Here is an 18,282-nt window from a genome sequence, read left to right as displayed (position 1 = left end):
ATGGAAATTTAATTAGCCAACACGCACACACACCCTTGCTCTGCCCCACGGCACCTACTACCTTGAACACCCACGAAGCTGCCTTATATGGAATCAGACCCTTGGTCCATCAAAGTCTGTATTGTCTACTCAGACTAGTAGCCGCTTTCCAGGGTCTCAGGTGGAGGACTTTCCCATCACCTACTTGCCTAGCCCCTGTCACTGGAGAAGCCAGGGATTGAACCTGGGACCTTCTACATGCCAAGCAGAGGCTCTACCACTGAGCCACAGCCTCTCCCCTATAAATACACGAATCTGCCTTATACTGAATCAGACCCTTGGTCCATTGAAATCAGTCTTGTCTACTCAGACCGGCAGCGGATCTCCAGAGTCTCAGGCAGAGGTCTTTCACATCACCTACTCGCCTAGTCCCTTTAACTGGAGATGCTGGGGATTGAACCTAGGACCTTCTGCATGCCAAGCAGAGGCTCTACCACTGAGCCATGGCCCCTCCCCTTATTGCTGGACCGGGCCCCCTTTATCCAGAACTTGGCCACTCCTGAGGAGGTCAGCCTCAGGTGATGTGTGGGGGGATTGTGTGGGCCACAACCAACCAGATGGGGGGAGAAGGAGAAGTAGGATCTATGTTGTCTAAAAAAGCATGCATGCATTCCTAACCAAAAGCTCTGGGGCTGATGCCTGATGCATTCCTAGAGGGCTTCTACTGTGCTGCACAGTTCCTGTGTAGCCAGCACGTGTGCCTTGCCCCAGAATACACCGGGGACCCCTTCAGTGGCTGTCAAATTCCTACATGGAAGTCACCAGCAGAGGGCAATGCACACCACGCTAATTAGGACTCCGACAAATCCTGTGTATTTCTCCTCTCATGCAGAATTTCAGCCACCCCAAAGCGATCATTTTAAAAAGTTAAAGCAGCCGCATTGAACATCAACAAGACCGAAGGGAGGAAGGGTCCTACTTTAAGAGCATTCGTATACAGGACTCATCCCACATTTCCATCTTTTTATCTTCTTGTGGCTTGAACATGGACACACGTGAACACTGAACATGAATATGGACATGCACGGACACACATGAATCTGCCTTATACTGAATCTGACAATCAGCCCATCAAGGTCAGTCTTGTCAACTTGAACCGGCAGTGGCTCTCCAGGGTCTCAGGCAGTGGTCTTTTGAATTGTCTACTACCTCAGTGGAGGGCTGTGGCTCAGAAAGACCCTTTTAAACTACTCAGCATCCTCTAAAGCAGGGGTCCCCAACATGGTGCCCGTGGGTGCCATGGCACCTACGGACACCATTCCTGGTGGGTGGGGCTAGGGAGGCTTTTATCCAGCAGGGCTTCTAGTTGTGCAAGCTCAAAAGCATCCTGTTAAACAGAGCCTCTACCTGAAAAGTTGAAGAGTTACTATTAGAGTTTTATATCACCTTGGTCCCTGACATTTTGTGGCCGCCTCCGCCTCCTGCAGCAGCCATTTCATGGCTGGTTCCACCCCCTGTGGCAGCCGTTTCGCGATTGTGCCCACCACCCCATGTCAGAATTCCACATGCCGGCAGGCTCAAAAAGCTTGGAGACCCCTGCTCTAAAGCAACAGAATATGTGAAAACGGGCAGATCAATTAGGCCGAGCCTCTCTGGTCCCGTACCTCCTTTCTGTGACTCAATCTCCTTCTTGGCTTGCTCTAGGATGTTCTTGATGGCGTCATCGGAGCCGGTTTCTGGAGTTCTGATCCTTGGCGTGATGCTACCTGATCAAAGAAACACAAGAGCAAGGTGTTGCACTGCCCTCTGCTTTGAACCGGCTCAACATGTGTAATGTCAACAACAGAAGACACTCGGTTATTTTTAGGAGGTCCTGTTGGAAACAAGCAGCTCTCGACATCAGCCTTATTTTATTTATTTATGAAAACATTTATACCCCGCCTTTTCCTTGTGGTTCAAAGCAGCTTACAACCCGGTGGCTGGGGAGGCCAAAAGTCTCCTTACTACTGGCCTCGCAGATATGAACCTGCCCATTTGCAAGGTGACTTGCTGAAGCGCCGCTTACAATAAAGGGTGGGTGTTTTTGTCAGAGATGGGCCTTTTTCTCCCCGCTGACACCCCATCCGTGGAATGCCACCCTCAGGGATGTTCACCAGATTGCCCTCACCAATATTTTATTTTTATTTTGACGGTCACTTTGATCCCAAAGCGGCTTACAACATTCTTCTCCCTCCTCCATTTTATTCTAACAACCACCACCCTGTGAGGTAGGACAGGCTGAGAAAGAGTGACTGCCCCAAAGTTACCCAGTGGGGCTTTAATGGCACAGGGAGGATTTGAACCCGGGTCTCTCAGATCTTAGTTCGACACTCTAATCCAGGGGTGTCAAACTCATTTGTTACGAGGGCTGGATATGACATAAATAATAGAATCATAGAGTTGGAAGGGACCACCTGGGTCATCTAGTCCAACTCCCTGCACAATGCAGGAAATTCACAACTACCTCCCCCCCCACATGCCCAGTGACCTCTACTCTGTGCCCAGAAGATGGCCAAGATGCCCTCCCTCTCGTCATCTGCCTAAGGTCATAGAGGGGGCGTAGCTCAGTGGTAGAGCATCTGCTTGGCATGCAGAAGGTCCCAGGTTCAATCCCTGGCATCTCCAGTTAAAGGGACCAGGCAAGTAGGTGATGGAAAAGACCTCTGCCTGAGATCCTGGAGAGCCGCTGCCGGTCTGAGTAGACAATACTGACTTTGATGGACCAAGGGTCTGATTCGGTATAAGGCAGCTTCATGTGTTCATGTGTTCAATCAGGATTGCTGACAGATGGCCATCTAGCCTCTGCTTAAAAACCTCCAGGGAAGGAGCACTTACCACCTCCCGTGGAACAGACCCTCAAGAGGTGATAAGTGCTCGTTCCCTGGAGGTTTTTAAGCAGAGGCTGGGCCGGGCCCAGATCGGAAGTCGGGTGGGGTGTAGTGGCTGCCTCGGCACAGTGGGCTTGCCAGCCCAGATTGGGACTGGTGTGTGTGTGATTGCCTCATCTGGCTCACGGACCGGATAAGAGCTCTCAAGGGGACAGATCCAGCCCACGGGTTGTATGTTTCACACCCCTGCTCTGACCACTGCATCTCCTCTAGATGCCAAGTAAAAGCTATTTTATTTACCAAGGCCTCAGGTGGATTTTGAGCCCCATGGCGCAGAGTGTTAAGCTGCAGTACTGCAGTCAAAAGCTCTGCTCACAACCTTTCGATCCCAACGGAAGTTGGTTTCAGGTAGCTGGCTCAAGGTTGACTCAGCCTTCCATCCTTCCAAGGTCGGTCAAATGAGTGCCCAGCTTGGTGGAGGTAAAGGGGAGATGACTGGGGAAGGCACTGGCAAACCACCCCGTAAAACAAAGTCTGCCTAGTAAATGTTGGGATGTTCACCTTTTACCTGGGTGTATTTTAATTATGAACATTTGAAAGTTTTTTACATAAGCAACTCTAAGCATTTACAAATAAATAAATACATATTCTGATGTGCTGGAGCATCTTATCCCTGGCAGGATTAGGCCGCCCCTCTCCCTAGTCCCACTGAACCCGTCTGTCCCTTTGTTAAACAGGAGCTTTTCCTGCTTGTGTCTCGCCTTCTACTGGAATAAGGGTGCTCCAGAAATGCACCGCTCGTTTCTCTTCAAGGGAAGGGCCCTGCTGCGATCTATTTATTTATTAAGGGATGTTTTAAAAGGAAAACAGGACTCAAAGCCCAGCAAGCCCGCATGGCAAGAAGAATTATGATGAATAATTAAAGGCCATTTGTCGAAACAGACGAATAAAACATATTTTGCAAGGCGTCTGGTGCAGTTTCGTTTTTGACGTGTCATTTCCCAAGCCGGCAGGGATCCCAGCTGGAGCCCCTGAATGGCTAGCAGTGGCCGCTTTTGACTAGGTCACATTTGATCTTCTGTTCGGTGTTTGGAGAAATTTTTAATTCAGCAGAGTCCTGATTTCTACATATTTCTCCTTAGGCCGAGGGTTACTGACTGGAACCAAATATAGCAGCAAAAATCTGGGTTCCCCACAAGGGAGAATCAAACTGGCTTACAAATCACCTCCCCTTCCCCTACCGACAACAGACACCCTGTGAGGTAAGTGAGGCTGAGAGAGTGTGATTAGCCCAAGGTCACCCAGCTGGCTTCATGTGTAGGAGTGGGGAAGCAAATCCAGTTCACCCGATTAGCCTCCACCGCTCATGTGGAGGAGTGGGTAATCAAACCCGGTTCTCCGGATCAGAGTCCACCGCTCCAAACCACTGCTCTTAACCACTACACCACGCTGGTTCTTCAAGGTTTTACCAAGGTTAAAGAGCATAGGGGAACCTATCTGTACTTCCCTGAATGAACTGCTCTTGGTGCAAAAAGGAACACTGTCAACCATGTCTGCCAGCAAACTTCCTACCTGGTCCACTCACCTCTCTGGCGCACCTGAATGGTCCTCAGAGCCAAGACGTTCTGCTCATCAGAGAGAAACTGCTTCATCTTGATGAACGGCTCTTTTCCCTTGACGGTCAGCTTGCGCCATGGCTTCGGCCTGGCCAGAATCTCGCTGACGGAGCCTTGTGAGAGGCCCAGCACATAGTGGCCGAAGACGCGCTGCCCGATGTTGTGCTTGAGGAGCTGCTCCTTCACCTGGAAAGCGATCTCGGCCGTGTCCAGCTGCTCCTCGTCCAATGAACCAGTGGAGCTGCTGCCTTCAGACTGGTCACTGGGCGGGCTCGCCTCGCTGGCTGGGAGGGTTTGACTGGGGTTGCTGGGCAATATGGCCCCTTTGGAGGCATAGAAAGGGGACGGGAAGGCCCCCGCGCCGCTGTTCTCACTCTTGTACGCGGGAGGCCCCATCTGTTTGGGGAGGAGGGAGTCTAAGGGGATCCGTTCGGCAGCGCCCAGGCTAGGAAACGGAGACAGCGAGAAGGTCCTTGGTACTTCCTGAGCCACGGCGGGACCCAGTAGGGGCTGGATGAGTGTGGGGGAGGCAGAGTCTTCCCTGGGCGTGTGCAAGAGCTGCTGAGGGGAAGGGTAGGACTGGTCCGTGCCCATGGAGTCCTTCACCGACTCGTCCTCCGAGGGGTCCTCCTCTAGAGACCAGAGAGAGAAGGAGAGACACACACCAACTATAGCTTCCCAGGAAAGTTCTCATTACCACGCAGAGTGGTAAGCTGCAGTACTGCAGTCAAAAGCTCTGCTCACGACCTGAGTTCGATCCCGACGGGATTCGGTTTCAGGTAGCCGGCTCAAGGTCAACTCAGCCTTCCATCCTTCCGAGGTCAGTAAAATAAGTACCCAGCTTGCTGGGGGGTAAAATGTAGACGACTGGGGAAGGCAATGGCAAACCACCCCTTAAACATAGTCTGCCTAGGAAACATCAGGATGTGACATCACCCCATGGGTCAGGAATGACCCAGTGCTTGCACAGGGGACTATCTTCGCCTTTAAAAAATAAAATATTTTTCTATTATACAATTGTATCTTTTCCACCCAACCTTGGGTACCCAGCTTTTGGTTTTTTAGGTTAGGTTTCTCTCCCCCCCCTTTTTTTTTTTTTTGGTTCGGTGAGAGTAAAATGGGCAACAGCCTGACATGGACATCTAGACACCTAGAAGAATGGGGAAGGGGGTGTTTCTCCAGACATTCAATTTAAAAAAAAATTAAGGTAACATTTTTCAACAGCAGTGGCACACCTTTATGCTTCAATCCCCAAAAGGTTTACTTTTTAGATTGTTTGAATCTCACCTCTGCCACAGGTTGACCAGGTGGCATTTGGACAAGACACTCTTTTAGCCTGAGAATCACATACTCATCTACCTTAAGAGGCTGTTGTTGGCATTACAGTCAAGATGATAAAGGAAAGCACTCTTAAAAGAGCAACGCAAATGCTAACTGTTAATAAAAAGACCACCACCATTTTGACCTGAGCCCAGAAACTCAACAGCAGCAGTTGCCACTGAATACACCTTTGCCCAGGTAGGTACAAATCTACCTATAAGCAGAGACTGTTAGACCCCTTTGTCAGACTCCTCAATATTTATGTTATGTTCTTAGGAGGGGACCGCTGCCTTTAAAGGGGGAAAAACTCTTCTCCTGCCGAAACCAACAAGAAACTAAAAAAACTCTATTTCAACACTCACCATTCCAACATCAATATTTCCAACTTACCAGTATTGTGCCCAAGGCTGGGTTTTTCCAGCAGATACTTCTGAGATGCGAAGAAAGATTCTTTTCCCAGAAGCAAAGCGTCGCTGGGTTTTGATATGCTCTAAAGGAAGTTAAAAAAAAGAAAGATCACGGTTTGGGAAGCTTTCCTCAAAAAGGTCATGGGATTTTGCTAACATTTCCTGAGCAATCCTTCATGCCGTGCGTACTTGCCTGTGAAAGGCTGCAGTTTGAGGAAGCCAGCTTCATTGCCTTCAAGATGCTGAAAGAGAAAAAGGGCACACACAAATGTACACACTGAGCTGCCTGATACGGAATCAGACCATCAGACAATCAAAGTCAGTCTTGGTCTACTCAGACTAGCAGCAACTCTCTAGGGTCTCAGGCAGAGATCTTTTGCACCACCTACAACCTGATCCTTTTAGCTGGAGATGCCAGGGATTGAACCTGGGACCTGCTGCATGCCAAGCAGATGATGTAACACCGAGCCACAGCACTTTCCCCAGCTTTAGCGGCGGGCTGGAGAAAGGCCCAGATGTGGGTCTCAGACCCTTCTTGCTCACTGAGTGGCTAGGCTTGCAGGACAGTACAATCGCCAAGGATCTGAGCTGTGAGCCTCAAAGGCCCCACTTATTCTACTCTCACATGAACACATGAAGCTACTGTCCCGAGACGGCCCCTCGCTCGGTCCGTCCGGGACTACGGGGCCCCGATGCCTCTAGGACCCCACAGGAGGGGAGGACTCAGGAGGGGGTGGGGGACACCCAAGGAGCCGACACCTTACCTGTCCGTGTGTTTATTCCCACAGGCTCCGCAGCTGGCAAGGGAGCCGCCCGCAAGGAAGACCCGGCCGGGGGGGCGGGCCGGGAGGGAAGAGACGGCCGACCCCCGAGAGAGGGAGGGGGGGGCCGACGGACGGGGGACGGCGTTGGAACCCCGGGCGGCCACGGAGCACACAGGGGTCTTGCCGCCCCAGCGGGCCACCGGGAAGACCAGCCCTCCGAGCAGCTGACAGGCGGGCGGGCGCGGCCTGGGCGAGGCCGCGGCAGTCCCGAGGCGCCCCGGGCCGGCAGGTTCCCCTCAACCCTCACAAGGGGGAGGGGAAGAGAGGCACCGGCCGGGAGGTAGGACCGGAAGCAGAGCCGGTATGGCGACCTGCTTCCGGAGGAGGGCCCTTCATCCCTTATAAGGTCTCGGGGGCGGGGCCTAGAAGGGGGTGGAGCGCAGCCAGGCCTTTATAAAGGCCAGAAGAGTGGAGGCCAGGGAGGAGAGAGGTCAGGTGTCTCCTTGACTGTCTGCCGGCAGTAGAGAGACTCTGGCTGCATCGGGGGGAGAAAGTGACTCTGATTCTCCCTCCGCATGTTCTGAGGCCGATGAAGCCCCGTTGGCTCGCCGGGGAGAGGCAATAGAGGAGCAGGGGAACCCACACCCCAGGGCTCCAGCTCCTACAGCTACCTTATATGAATCAGATGCTTGGTCTATCAAAGTCAGTATTGTCTAAGACCAGAAGTGGCTCTCCAGGGTCTCAGGCAGGGGTCTTTCACCTCCACCTACTTGCCCAGTCCCTTTAACGGATGCTGGGGATTGAACCTGGGGACTTCTGCATGGAAAGCAGATGCTCTACCACTGAGCCACAGCCCCTCACCGCCCCAAACCTGAAAATCTGGGGACAGAAAAATGGGCTGGGTGCCCAAGTTTGGGTGGAAAAGATAAAATTGTATAATAGAAAAATATTTTTATTTTAAGGCACTTACATCTTGGTTAAAAACATTAAAAATTATAAAACAAGGCGCAATGGCAACTCATAAGGTTGATAGACCTGAACCACACAGACCATGCGGGTTTCGGCCTACAGGCCTTCCTCAGTGGTCAAATAAAAACTCATATAATACACACACAAGTATTAAACAAATGTACGACCATACATAGATAGATAACTTTATACCAGCCCAGGCATGTATATAGGATGTATAAACAATTTCAAATTAGAGATCCCTCTATGTAGAATACCTACTTGCATCCACACTTTGCATGAGGCCCAGGGTTTTTCTACTATACAATTTTCTTTTTTACCCAACCTTGGGTACCCAGCTTTTGGTTTCTTAGATTGGGTTTCTCCCCCCCCCCCATTTGTGTGTGTGTGTGTGTGTTCAGTGAGAGTAAAATGGGCAACAGCCCGGCACGGACATCTCAGTGCCGAGAAGCAAACAACTGCCGATGAGGCCACCTGGAGGCCCCAAAGCACTGGGCGGGGGGAGAACACAAAGAGACTGTGGATATATTGGGAGGGGGGTACCTCAGTTCAGTCTTGATCTCCTCATAATCCGACTGGGCTCTGAGTTTGTCTTCCAGTTTCTAGGGGAGAAGAAAAGTCAGAATTGCGTAAGAACAGCCTACGCTGGATCAGGCCCAGGGGGTCCGTCTCACCCAGCCTACTGCTTCCCTCAGTGGCCCCACCCCACATCCCCCAGAAGGTCCAGAAGCAGGACATGAAAGCCAAAACTTCCTTCTGTGGTGCCCCCACCCACTGGCGCTCAGTGGCACAGGGAACAGGGCAGGCCATGCCCCCACCCCCCAGCACCAAGTCTCTGGGAGAGCTAGATGCAAGTCCAGATTCAAGCCAGCTTCCCTGACTCTCGAAAGTTCTTCCCCTAGAAATCTTGTTGGTCTCTAAGGTGCGGCTGGACTCGAACCTAGCTCTTCCACCACAGACCAACAGGGCTACGCTCTGAAACTATCTTCATGCATGTCTTTGGAGAAACCCTTGTGCATTGGAATCCCCGCCTACTTCGATGGCCTCGTTTTTGGCTGCCAGCTGCCGCTCCAGGTCTGCAATCTGATTGGCTGAAGACTCTTCCAGCTCCTGCATAGACGTTTGCAAATGCTGGATCTCTTTGAGAAGCCGGAGGATCTCCCGGTCCTTGGCTGCCAGCGCCGCCTCAAGCCGTGGCCCCGGACACAAGGAGTAATTCACTTTATCCTACAAAAGAAGAGCTTTGAGGGCAGGGAGACTGAAACCTCCCAGGACAGACATGCAAAAGGACCTTGCAGGCAACCTGTCAGGGGAGGAGGGATGTCTTGAGAAGCTGCCAGGGCACGTCCAATGGCGATTCGCACCTAGTCCAGAAAATATTGTTTTCCCTGAGCCAACATGGTGTTGTGGTTAAGAGTGTTGGACTAGGAAGATCCAGGTCTGAATCCTCACTTTGCCATGGAAGCTTGCTGGGTGACCCTGGGCCTGTTACACACACTACCTCACAGGGTTGTTGTGAGGATAAAATGGACGAGAATGACGTAAGCCACTCTGACTCCCCCACTGGGGAGAAAGGCAGGCTTTAAATGAGGTAAATAAAAGAATATTCCCTTCTGCCTTATGCTACTAGATCCACTTTGGCATATACGTTAAGTTTGAGTCACCGGTTGACCAATTTAACAATAATAGAACGAACTACACAAGAAGATAGAAGTTCCTTGTGGTGCTCCCGAGTATTTCTGTCCTCTGTAAATGCAGCTTCATGCGTTGGAATTGGGACCATGAGCTGGGAGGGGGGTTATGTGGTTTCCTCCTATGTCACCTTCCCAACATGAAAGGTGCTATCTATGCCCAGTTGGCGTGCCACATGACATTTGTATCTTTGTCCAAATGGGAAAAACAGCCACTCCATTGGGCTGTTAAAATGGGGTGGGGGAGCTTAATCCCCCCACATCTGTATCAGTCTCCCATGTGCCAGATACTTATAAAGTAAAACCTCTCAGGAGTTCCCAACGTGAAACTTCCAGCATGCCTTGCCTAGCTTGGCCTTCAAATGGAGACTATGTCAGAGGCCATTTCCTTCCGAGCCTGAAATGCTGCTGCTACTAGGCCTGAGTACAAACGGTCCCTCATAGCTCACTCAGCTGTCCCAGGCCAGAGAGATTCCCCAGTTTGGGCCCCAGAACCCCCAATCGACAGTCTTCAGTTCAACATACATGAAGCTGCCATATACTCAATCAGGTCCTTGGTCCGTCAAGATCAGTACTGCTTAGTCAGACAGGCAGCAGCTCTCCAGGGGTTCAGGCAGAGGTATTCTGCATTACTTTCAACCTGATCTTTTTAACTGGAGATGCCAGGGACTGAACCTGGGACCTTCTGCATGCCAAGCAGATGCTCTGCCACTGAGCCACAGCTCCTCCCCAGAACACATGAAGCTGCCTTCTGCTGAATCAGACCCTCGGCCCATCAACATTCAGTACTGTCTACTCAAGACTGGCAATGGCTCTCCAGGGTCTCAGGCAGAGGTCTTTCATATCACCTACTACCTGGTTATTTTTAACTGGAGATGCCGGGGATTGAACCTGGGACCTTCTGCATGCCAAGCAGAAGCTCTTCCACTGAGCCACGGCCCCTCCCCTGAATTGTTTCTCACAGGATGCCTGGCATCAAAAAGGGACCCAACTAGGTCACTTCCTGGTCGGCTGACCGCTGACGAGCACCCCCCTTCTTGGTCCTCACCCCACTGGGTCCCTGCGGAGAGCAGCAGGCCAGGCGCAGGGAGCTGTTTACGGACGCAAGCTGTTCCCGAAGACTCTCGACCTCCCTCTGGGCAGCCTCGGCTCTCTGCCAGAAGAAGAAGAGACAAAACATCACAAGGGGCTCCTCTGCATCTCGCTGAAAATGCCAGCAACGCGCCTCAGCCCCAGCTCCTTACCTGATTGGCTTTTTCGAGATTTGTCATGATCATGGCCACTTCGTCTGACCTGGGGCAGCAAAATAAGGACAAGTGGTTACAAGTCAGAACACACGATGCTTGGCGGAAGACACCTGTCACACAGCACACACAGCTCTAGAAGGCGGAAGGCCAGCGGGGAGCCTGCGTTTGGCCCCCAGTGCAATTTCATCTGACCACTGGGATTTAGTGGGAGGAAAGGTCAAAAGATTGACTGCAGTTTTGCTCTTAAGGGAAAGGGCAAGGAAAAGAGATTGTCCACACTCTAAAAAGACAGGACTCATTTTTGGTTTTGTGTGCGATGTGTAACCCTGGGGAGGGGGTGGAAAGTGCCGTCAAATCGCCGCCAACTTATGGCAACCCTGTAGGGTTTTCAAGGCAAGAGATGTTCAGAGATGGTTTGCCATTATCCGCCTCTATGTAGGGACCCTGGAGCTCTTTGGTGGTCTCCCGTCCATGTACTAGCCAGGTCTGACCCTGCTTAGCTTCTGAGATCTGAAGAGATCAGGCTAGCTGGGCCATCCAGGTCAGGGCATATCTAACCCTACAGTCACTGTAGGTCACTTAGCTCAAAGAACAGCACTGGCTTGATTATGCAGCCTGGGCCGTGGGCAGAGGATTGAGCGGGTGGGAAAATTCACTTCAGGCAACATCTGGGGGAGTCACCTTATTGCCTGCGGCAGCCCAAATAGTAAAGAATCTTGGGGCACCTGAAAAGCTAACAAAGCCCAGATTGTCAGATACCTCACATGCATCTGAAGAAGCAGACTCTGGTTCACAAAAGTGCAGACTGCAGTATTGGAGTTAGTCTTTAAGGTATCATGGGGGGGTAGGTGTATTGGGTCAGTTTTTGCGGGAAATAATTTATTTAAATTTATGTATGGAACATTTATAATCCTGCCTTTCTCCCAGATAAACGAGATCCAAGGAAAGAAACAACAGTAAAAAAAGTACACCCCCCTCCCACATAATTCTAAAAACAATGGAATTAATACAGCTAGTGGGGAAAAGAAGCTTTAAAACATAACACTAAAGATTATCATTTTTTCAGTATACCCACAGAGCACAATTTTGAGGCGGCCGGGTCTCTTCTAAAGCAATCTGTTTTACAACCCCCCTGGAAATGCAAGAGAGGTATAGATCTTCTAACCAGACCCTCTCTAACCCTCTTCCACCCAGACTGGCCCTCTGGTCTATTTATGCCTCTCTGGTTCCTGCGTGGATCTGCCCTATCCAACTCTTGTGTACAGTGTGCCATCTGGCTGGTAGGGATCAGGAATGAGAGTGCCCGCATATCTCCCCAGAACAGCCACTTGGGACATCCACTCTTCTCCGGGACAACTTCCAGAATGTGATTCCCCACCTCCTTTCAGTTCTTCCACAGTCATTTGTCAATGGAGGAATATTTGCAGCCACTTAATTGCTTCCCACTCACCATTCCGCCCCAGCAGCCCCAAGACATGCTGTCATGCTCCATTTTTTGTGGCAGAACAAGCATCCAAAGCTTCCAACATGACATCTAACTAACAGCTTTGTAGGACGAGGGGATGGAGCCCCCAGAGGAATGCTGGTGCCAAGGAGCAGAAGGGTGTCCTCTCTGCCCCCAACCCCAGCTTCATTCTCCCTCAGGCAGAATGCACCAGCTACAGCCTTAATCAAAGACATTATTTACCATCCTGCACCCAGGCCAACGGGCACGGGATATGATCACAGAACATCTGCTTTGGTATGATATGATTAAGGGTTGCAACTCGGTTGCATCATCAGAATGAGAAGTTTGGGGGTGGCAGCTGAGGTTGACATTAGCAAGAACATCAGAAAGTTTAAATAGCTGGGAGGGGGCGGGGAAGCCACCCAGTTTTGGCAGCTTCTTGGGTTTGCTGCCGCCAAGAAAGGAAACGAGAGCGGAGGAGAGAAGGCAAAGAAATCCCCTTTCACGCATAAAATAAACACAAGCAAACAGGTTTCATTAAGGCTGTTAAATGTAATCTCCATCCTCGAGGCGGGGTGCGTCTGGAGGGTTCCTCTTGCTTCTGGGAGCCTGCCAGTTAACGGAGAAAGGCTGATTTGCATGTCTGGGTTCTCTTCCATACACAGGATTGCAAAAGGAGAAAACTGTTCATGTTCTTAGCAGAGGAGCATTAGGGCTGTCGATTCGGTTCATCCTGAACCAAAAAACAGCCGAATTTTCCCTGATTTGCGGGTTTCTAGTTCTGATGGAACCAAATTCAAAAAAGGCGGGAAAACGACGAGGCGAGTTCGGGCGGACACCGAATAAATTCAGCGCCCCCAAAGCAGCATTCTCCCGTGGCCAATCGATGGCCAAGCTGGGTCTTTTTCTGGCCAATCAGTCGCGGTTGAGTGCGTGAGCCCAGCTGCTGTGCGGCCTGGGGAGAGAGAGTGTCTGTTTGTGTGAGAGAGGGTTCCCGGTGTGTGGGGTGCATGTGCACATTTGTGCCTTTCCGTGGCTCTGGGGGGGGCATGTTTGGAAGTAGAGGTCCCAAACTTTCAGTGTAGATTGAGGGAACCCTTCTTGCAAGAACCCCCAGGTTTTGTAAAGATTGGGTCGGGGGTCCAAAGTTATGGGGCCCGGAGGGGGTCCCCCCATCCTTAATGTGCATCTTTATTCCATTTACAGTTATGCGGTCTCCCCCATCCACCCACCGGAATGATTGGGAGCAGGCGATCCTGTTCATCTAGAGAGCGGAAATTCCAAGGCAAAACCTCCCGTGCATAAATGGAATCGTATTGGATTACTCCTGAGTCCTGACTCCTAGTCCCTGCTCCTGATGGAAGAGAAGACATCCACAGTAAGACCCATTTTGGGGCTTTTCTCAATAATTTTTTTCCTGTGTATGTGGGGGGGGGGAGATTCTGTGTGTGTGTGTGTGAGAGAGAGAGAGAGAGGGGAAGCCAAAGGGGGGTGGGTTTACCTGTTCTGCTGGGAGGTGGGCTTGATTGCCTCTGTGGAGTGTAATTTGGGGGGGAGTTACCTGTCTTGGGGGGGAGGGTTTGAATTCTTTGCGAGTGTGATTGTTGCTGTAGAAAATTTGAATCCAGCAGCATTGAAATCTATCAATACTGAAGTTACGCAATTGGCGCAGGTCGCACTTACGCTAGAAGCCTTATGAGATGCACTTTGGCTGTATTGTAATGAAAAGATACGTTACCCATGCTAGTTATGCTGTTTACTTATGCTTTGAGCATTGTTGGATGCACTTTCAGAATAGTTACATTGGATGGGGGGGGCATAAGTCTGGACCCCCTGACCCAATCTTTACAAAACCTGGGGGTTCTTGCAAGAAGGGTCCCCTCAAGCTACACTGAAATTTTGGGACCTCTACCTCCAAAAATGCCCCCCCCAGGAGCCGCAGAAAGCCGCGACTGTGCTATAAATGGAATAAAGATGCACATTAAGGATGGGGTGACCCCTTCCAGGCCCCATAACTTCGGACCCCCTGACCCAATCTTCACAAAACTTGGGGGTTCTTGCAAGAAGGGTCCCCTCAAGCTACAATGAAAGTTTGGGACCTCTACCTCCAAAAATGCCCCCCCCCCAGCTGCGGAAAGGCACAAATGTGTTTTTAATGGCTTTTAACGGCCGAATTTTTCCCCGAACTCCGAACTTAGTGCCGAATTCCACAGATCCGAATCGGGGGAGTTTGGACTTCGGCATTTCCCAAATAAAAACGGGCCAAATTTTGCCAAATCCGAATTTTACCGAATTTTTTTTCAACAGCCCTAAGGAGCATTACCGAAGATGCGGCTGGCTCGGCCAAGATCCGTGTCTGAAATTCGGACCCTGCCCACCCAGGCTTCCCTTCTTGGCCTGCAGGTACGGTGGCCAACTGATCAGGAAGAAAACACAGCCCTGCCTGCTCTTCTGCCTTTAAAAGGGATTGGCAAGAGGGTACCCTTCCTCATCCCTGAGGCTTGTGAATCTCAAGGCTCCCTTCTATTTGGTCCATTTTTCATCCATCTCTTGGCTGCCCTGTTCCTTTAGTTCCCCACCACCACCACAACTTCTCAGCTACCTTTCTGTATTCATCCCTCTTCCCACTCACTTCTCTGCCCCCCATGCTCATAAATGTCTTTTTCAAGTACAGCTCCATGCCAAATTGTCCTTTCAGCTCCTTCATAGGAACTTTGAAATTCTGCGGCTGATCTTCCTCCCATGCACTCTCAAGCAAATACAATCTTTGCAAACATCCCATGACATCACAGCAATTCAACCAATGGCTTCGAAGGAGGACTGCAAGGGAGAACCAGCACTAGCTTTATATTGGTTTATGAGTATTTTGGCGTACCACGGCCAGCATTCCAGCACAGAGCAAACCGAGCCAAAGTTGGGATGTAATGCTGGTCTTGGGGAGTTCCGCTGATCCTTCCGCCAGGAATGTGCATCTGTTCATGCAAACTGTAAACTAAATGGACTAGAATCTTTACAGAGGCACAATTTCTTTCGCCATCAGTGATTCCCAACCGATTTATAACGTGTCAAGGAAGGCTTGTATGCTGAAGGTACAAAGTTGTCCAACTTACTTGGAAGCGGCCTCTTCATCATACTTGCAGCGCAAATCCACCAGTTCCGTCTGTGTGGCCTTTAGTGCTGACCAGCAAGGGGAAAACAACACAACAACAAAAAAGAACACACACAACTGAAGGTGAGGTTCATCACTCAGTTAAGAATGCCCTACTGGGCATTGTCCCGTTTTCTGAATTTAGGAGGGTGAACACCAGGGATGGGGCTTCTCAGTTGTGGCCCCTCTTTGGTGAAACTCCCTCCCATACAGAAATCTGGGGCAGCTGTGACTACAGGAAATGTCAGAAAGGTGTGCTTGGAGAGTGGGGGGAGGCACCAAACGGAGCCTAGAAAATGAGGAAACCTGTCTTTGAGGGGAGAGGCCATGGCTCAGTGGAAGAGCCTTTGCTTCACATGCAGAAGGTCTCAGGCTCAATCCCCGGCAGCTTACAAGTTCACAAGGTTGGAAGAGACCCCAAGGGCCATTCAGTCCAACCCCCTGCCATGCAGGATCCCACAATCAAAGCACTCCCGACAGATGGCCATCCAGCCTCAGCTTAAAGACTCCAAAGATGGGGGCTCCACCACCCTCCGAGGCAGCGCATTTCACTGTCGAACAGCCTTCACCATCAACCCTCATCTCCAGTTAAAGGGACTAGGCAAGTAGGTGATGTGAAAGACCTCTGCCTGAGACCCTAGAGAGCCACTGCTGGTCTGAGTAGACAATACTGACTTTGATGGACCAAGGGGCTGATTCAGTATAAGGCAGCTTCAGGTGAGTGCAACAAGACACCTCCGGATCCTTAAACTACCTGAATGGAGAACTTTGATCTTTTCCTCTGCTTCCCCCAACCGAGCAGCCAAAGTGATCTGTGCTTCCTGTAGGCCCCTGGAAGGGGAAACACATCAAAACAGATCTCCTTTTATTTCCTTCCAGAATGGAGTACTCAACACATGCCAACAATTAGGATGTTCATTTATAAAAATTAATCATGTCCTTTGTGAAACGTACTATGCTTAAGCTTCCCTTTCGGCCCCACAAAGGACTTTATTTTTTAATTGCCACAGATTTTATATAAACATGAATCTCTACTCTATAATTCAATCTTTATGTGAATAAAAGTTATACAGGATTAATAAGTCTTCAGTATTTCCTGTCCCATTCCTCCATTTTAACAACAGATCGTGGACTCTGAAACACCAGCCTGTTAGTCAACACAGCAGCGCCAGGAATCCACTCCCGGCCTGTTTCCCAAAGTCTCCAGAAACGCAGAGAATCCAGAGGAGGGGAGGCCTGCTAACTATGCCTATGTAGGAAGCGTTGCAAGAGACTTGTACTTCTTCCAACCTTTGCAAAAGCTCCGTGTGAACTGGCACAAGCACTGGACTTGGGAGAAAGGGGTGGGGTTGTTTTTCTTGGGAGAAGGAGCCCCACAGGGCCACTTGCTTTTTCTTTCCCAGTGGGTCCCTCAAACTGCTTTAGCCTTCAGTGAAGTCCAGCACAAAGTGAGGAAGACCCCTGCCCTTCCCAGAGCCCTTCGGCACAAAAAAAGAACTTGGGAGACAGGTCATGGATAAGCACAGACTTCAGTTGGCTATGAAGCCAAGCCAAAGTTTGTGAAGCCCAGAAAGGAGAGTTCACTGGGGTGGGGGTGGTGGGGACATAGTGTGAGTAAGGTCAGCAGTTCTGGTTTGGGAAATACCTGGAGATTTGGTGGGTGGAGCCTGGGGAGGGGATGGACCTCAGCAGGGTATAATGTCCTAGAAGCCATCCTCCAGAGCAGCCCTTTTTTCTAAGAGAACCAATCGTGGCCATCTGGAGATCAAATGTAATAGTGGGAAATCTCCAGGTGCCTCCTGAAGGTTGGCAACCCTAAGTATGAGGATTCTGCTGCCTGGGAAGAGGTTGAGCTTGACTCGCCTCTCCTGCCAGCCCTGCAATTTTCAAGTACGCATGCACACACAAACACGTCTGCACGTCAGCTTCAACTTCTACTCCTAGATGAACATCCTCTACATGGACATTAAGGCCCTCATCTCAGTTTCTCCACCTTACGTACTTTTGCTTCTCAACCTCATTTCTCTGCAGCAAGGTTTCTGACCGGAGCGCTCTGCTGTCGATGCTCGTGAGCTTGGCTCCCTTAGGCCCGGCAGGCTCAGCTGGAGGCGTCCCTTCTTTCAGTTCTATGGGTAAAAAAAAAAAAATCCACGTCAACAGCATGAGAGGCATCAGGCGGGAGGGAAAATAGGAGCACAGGGTGGCAGGAAGCCTTCCAAGGCCCAGAGAATCAAGGGTTAGAGAATCAAGCATCAGGACTTCAGCTACAGATTAAAGACGTCCAGCAGCTTCCACTGTTCAACGGCACTGCAGAGTCACAGCGGAGGCACAGGACTCTGAGAGCAGGCCTGGAACCTGCCGAAGGGGCTGCTTTATAGCTATTAGCCTCCTTCGGACCACTTCAGTTTCCAGCGGTCGAGACAGCTGCCAACAGCCCTGCAGGGCTGACGGAGTTGTGCCAGAGCAGGCCTCGCCAGTCCTGTGTCCAGATAATGCTGCAGAACTTTGTCTCTCTTTGGTTCTTGTAGGTTATCCGGGCTGTGTAACCGTGGTCTTGGAATTTTCTTTCCTGACGTTTCGCCAGCAACTGTGGCAGGCATCTTCAGAGTAGTAACACTGAAGGACAGTGTCTCTCAGTGTCAAGGGTGTAGAAAGAGTAATATATAGTCAGAAAGGGGTTGGGTTTGAGCTGAGTATTGTCCTGCAAAAGTATTGTCCTGTAAGTATCAAGATAATGTGCTAATGAGGGTATGGTATGTTAATATGGAACCATTGTATCCTGAAGTGATCTGTGTAATCCAAAACTAATCTGTATGGCTATTGTTGA

At 50.5% G+C, this 18,282-nt stretch overlaps 1 protein-coding gene across 1 annotated transcript in view; it reads right to left on the bottom strand.

The window, feature by feature from the left end:
- The window catches only part of CUX2 (cut like homeobox 2), a 187,008-nt gene that overhangs the window by 10,498 nt on the left and 158,228 nt on the right, over nt 1-18,282 (bottom strand). The window contains exons 6-16 of the mRNA XM_056859406.1: nt 17,458-17,581; nt 16,210-16,286; nt 15,418-15,484; nt 10,858-10,906; nt 10,662-10,766; nt 8,958-9,149; nt 8,466-8,524; nt 6,383-6,431; nt 6,173-6,272; nt 4,432-5,094; nt 1,644-1,745 (exon numbers count right to left, since the gene is read on the bottom strand). Of these exons, the coding sequence (XP_056715384.1) occupies nt 1,644-1,745; nt 4,432-5,094; nt 6,173-6,272; nt 6,383-6,431; nt 8,466-8,524; nt 8,958-9,149; nt 10,662-10,766; nt 10,858-10,906; nt 15,418-15,484; nt 16,210-16,286; nt 17,458-17,581 (1,587 nt within the window). The remainder of the gene's footprint in view (nt 1-1,643; nt 1,746-4,431; nt 5,095-6,172; nt 6,273-6,382; nt 6,432-8,465; nt 8,525-8,957; nt 9,150-10,661; nt 10,767-10,857; nt 10,907-15,417; nt 15,485-16,209; nt 16,287-17,457; nt 17,582-18,282) is intronic.

This window comes from Euleptes europaea, chromosome 13 (genome assembly GCF_029931775.1).
Source record: "Euleptes europaea isolate rEulEur1 chromosome 13, rEulEur1.hap1, whole genome shotgun sequence".
NCBI lineage: Eukaryota > Metazoa > Chordata > Lepidosauria > Squamata > Sphaerodactylidae > Euleptes > Euleptes europaea.
The sequence above is the reverse complement of the archived record's forward strand: the minus strand, read 5'-3'. Positions and strand labels throughout refer to the sequence as shown.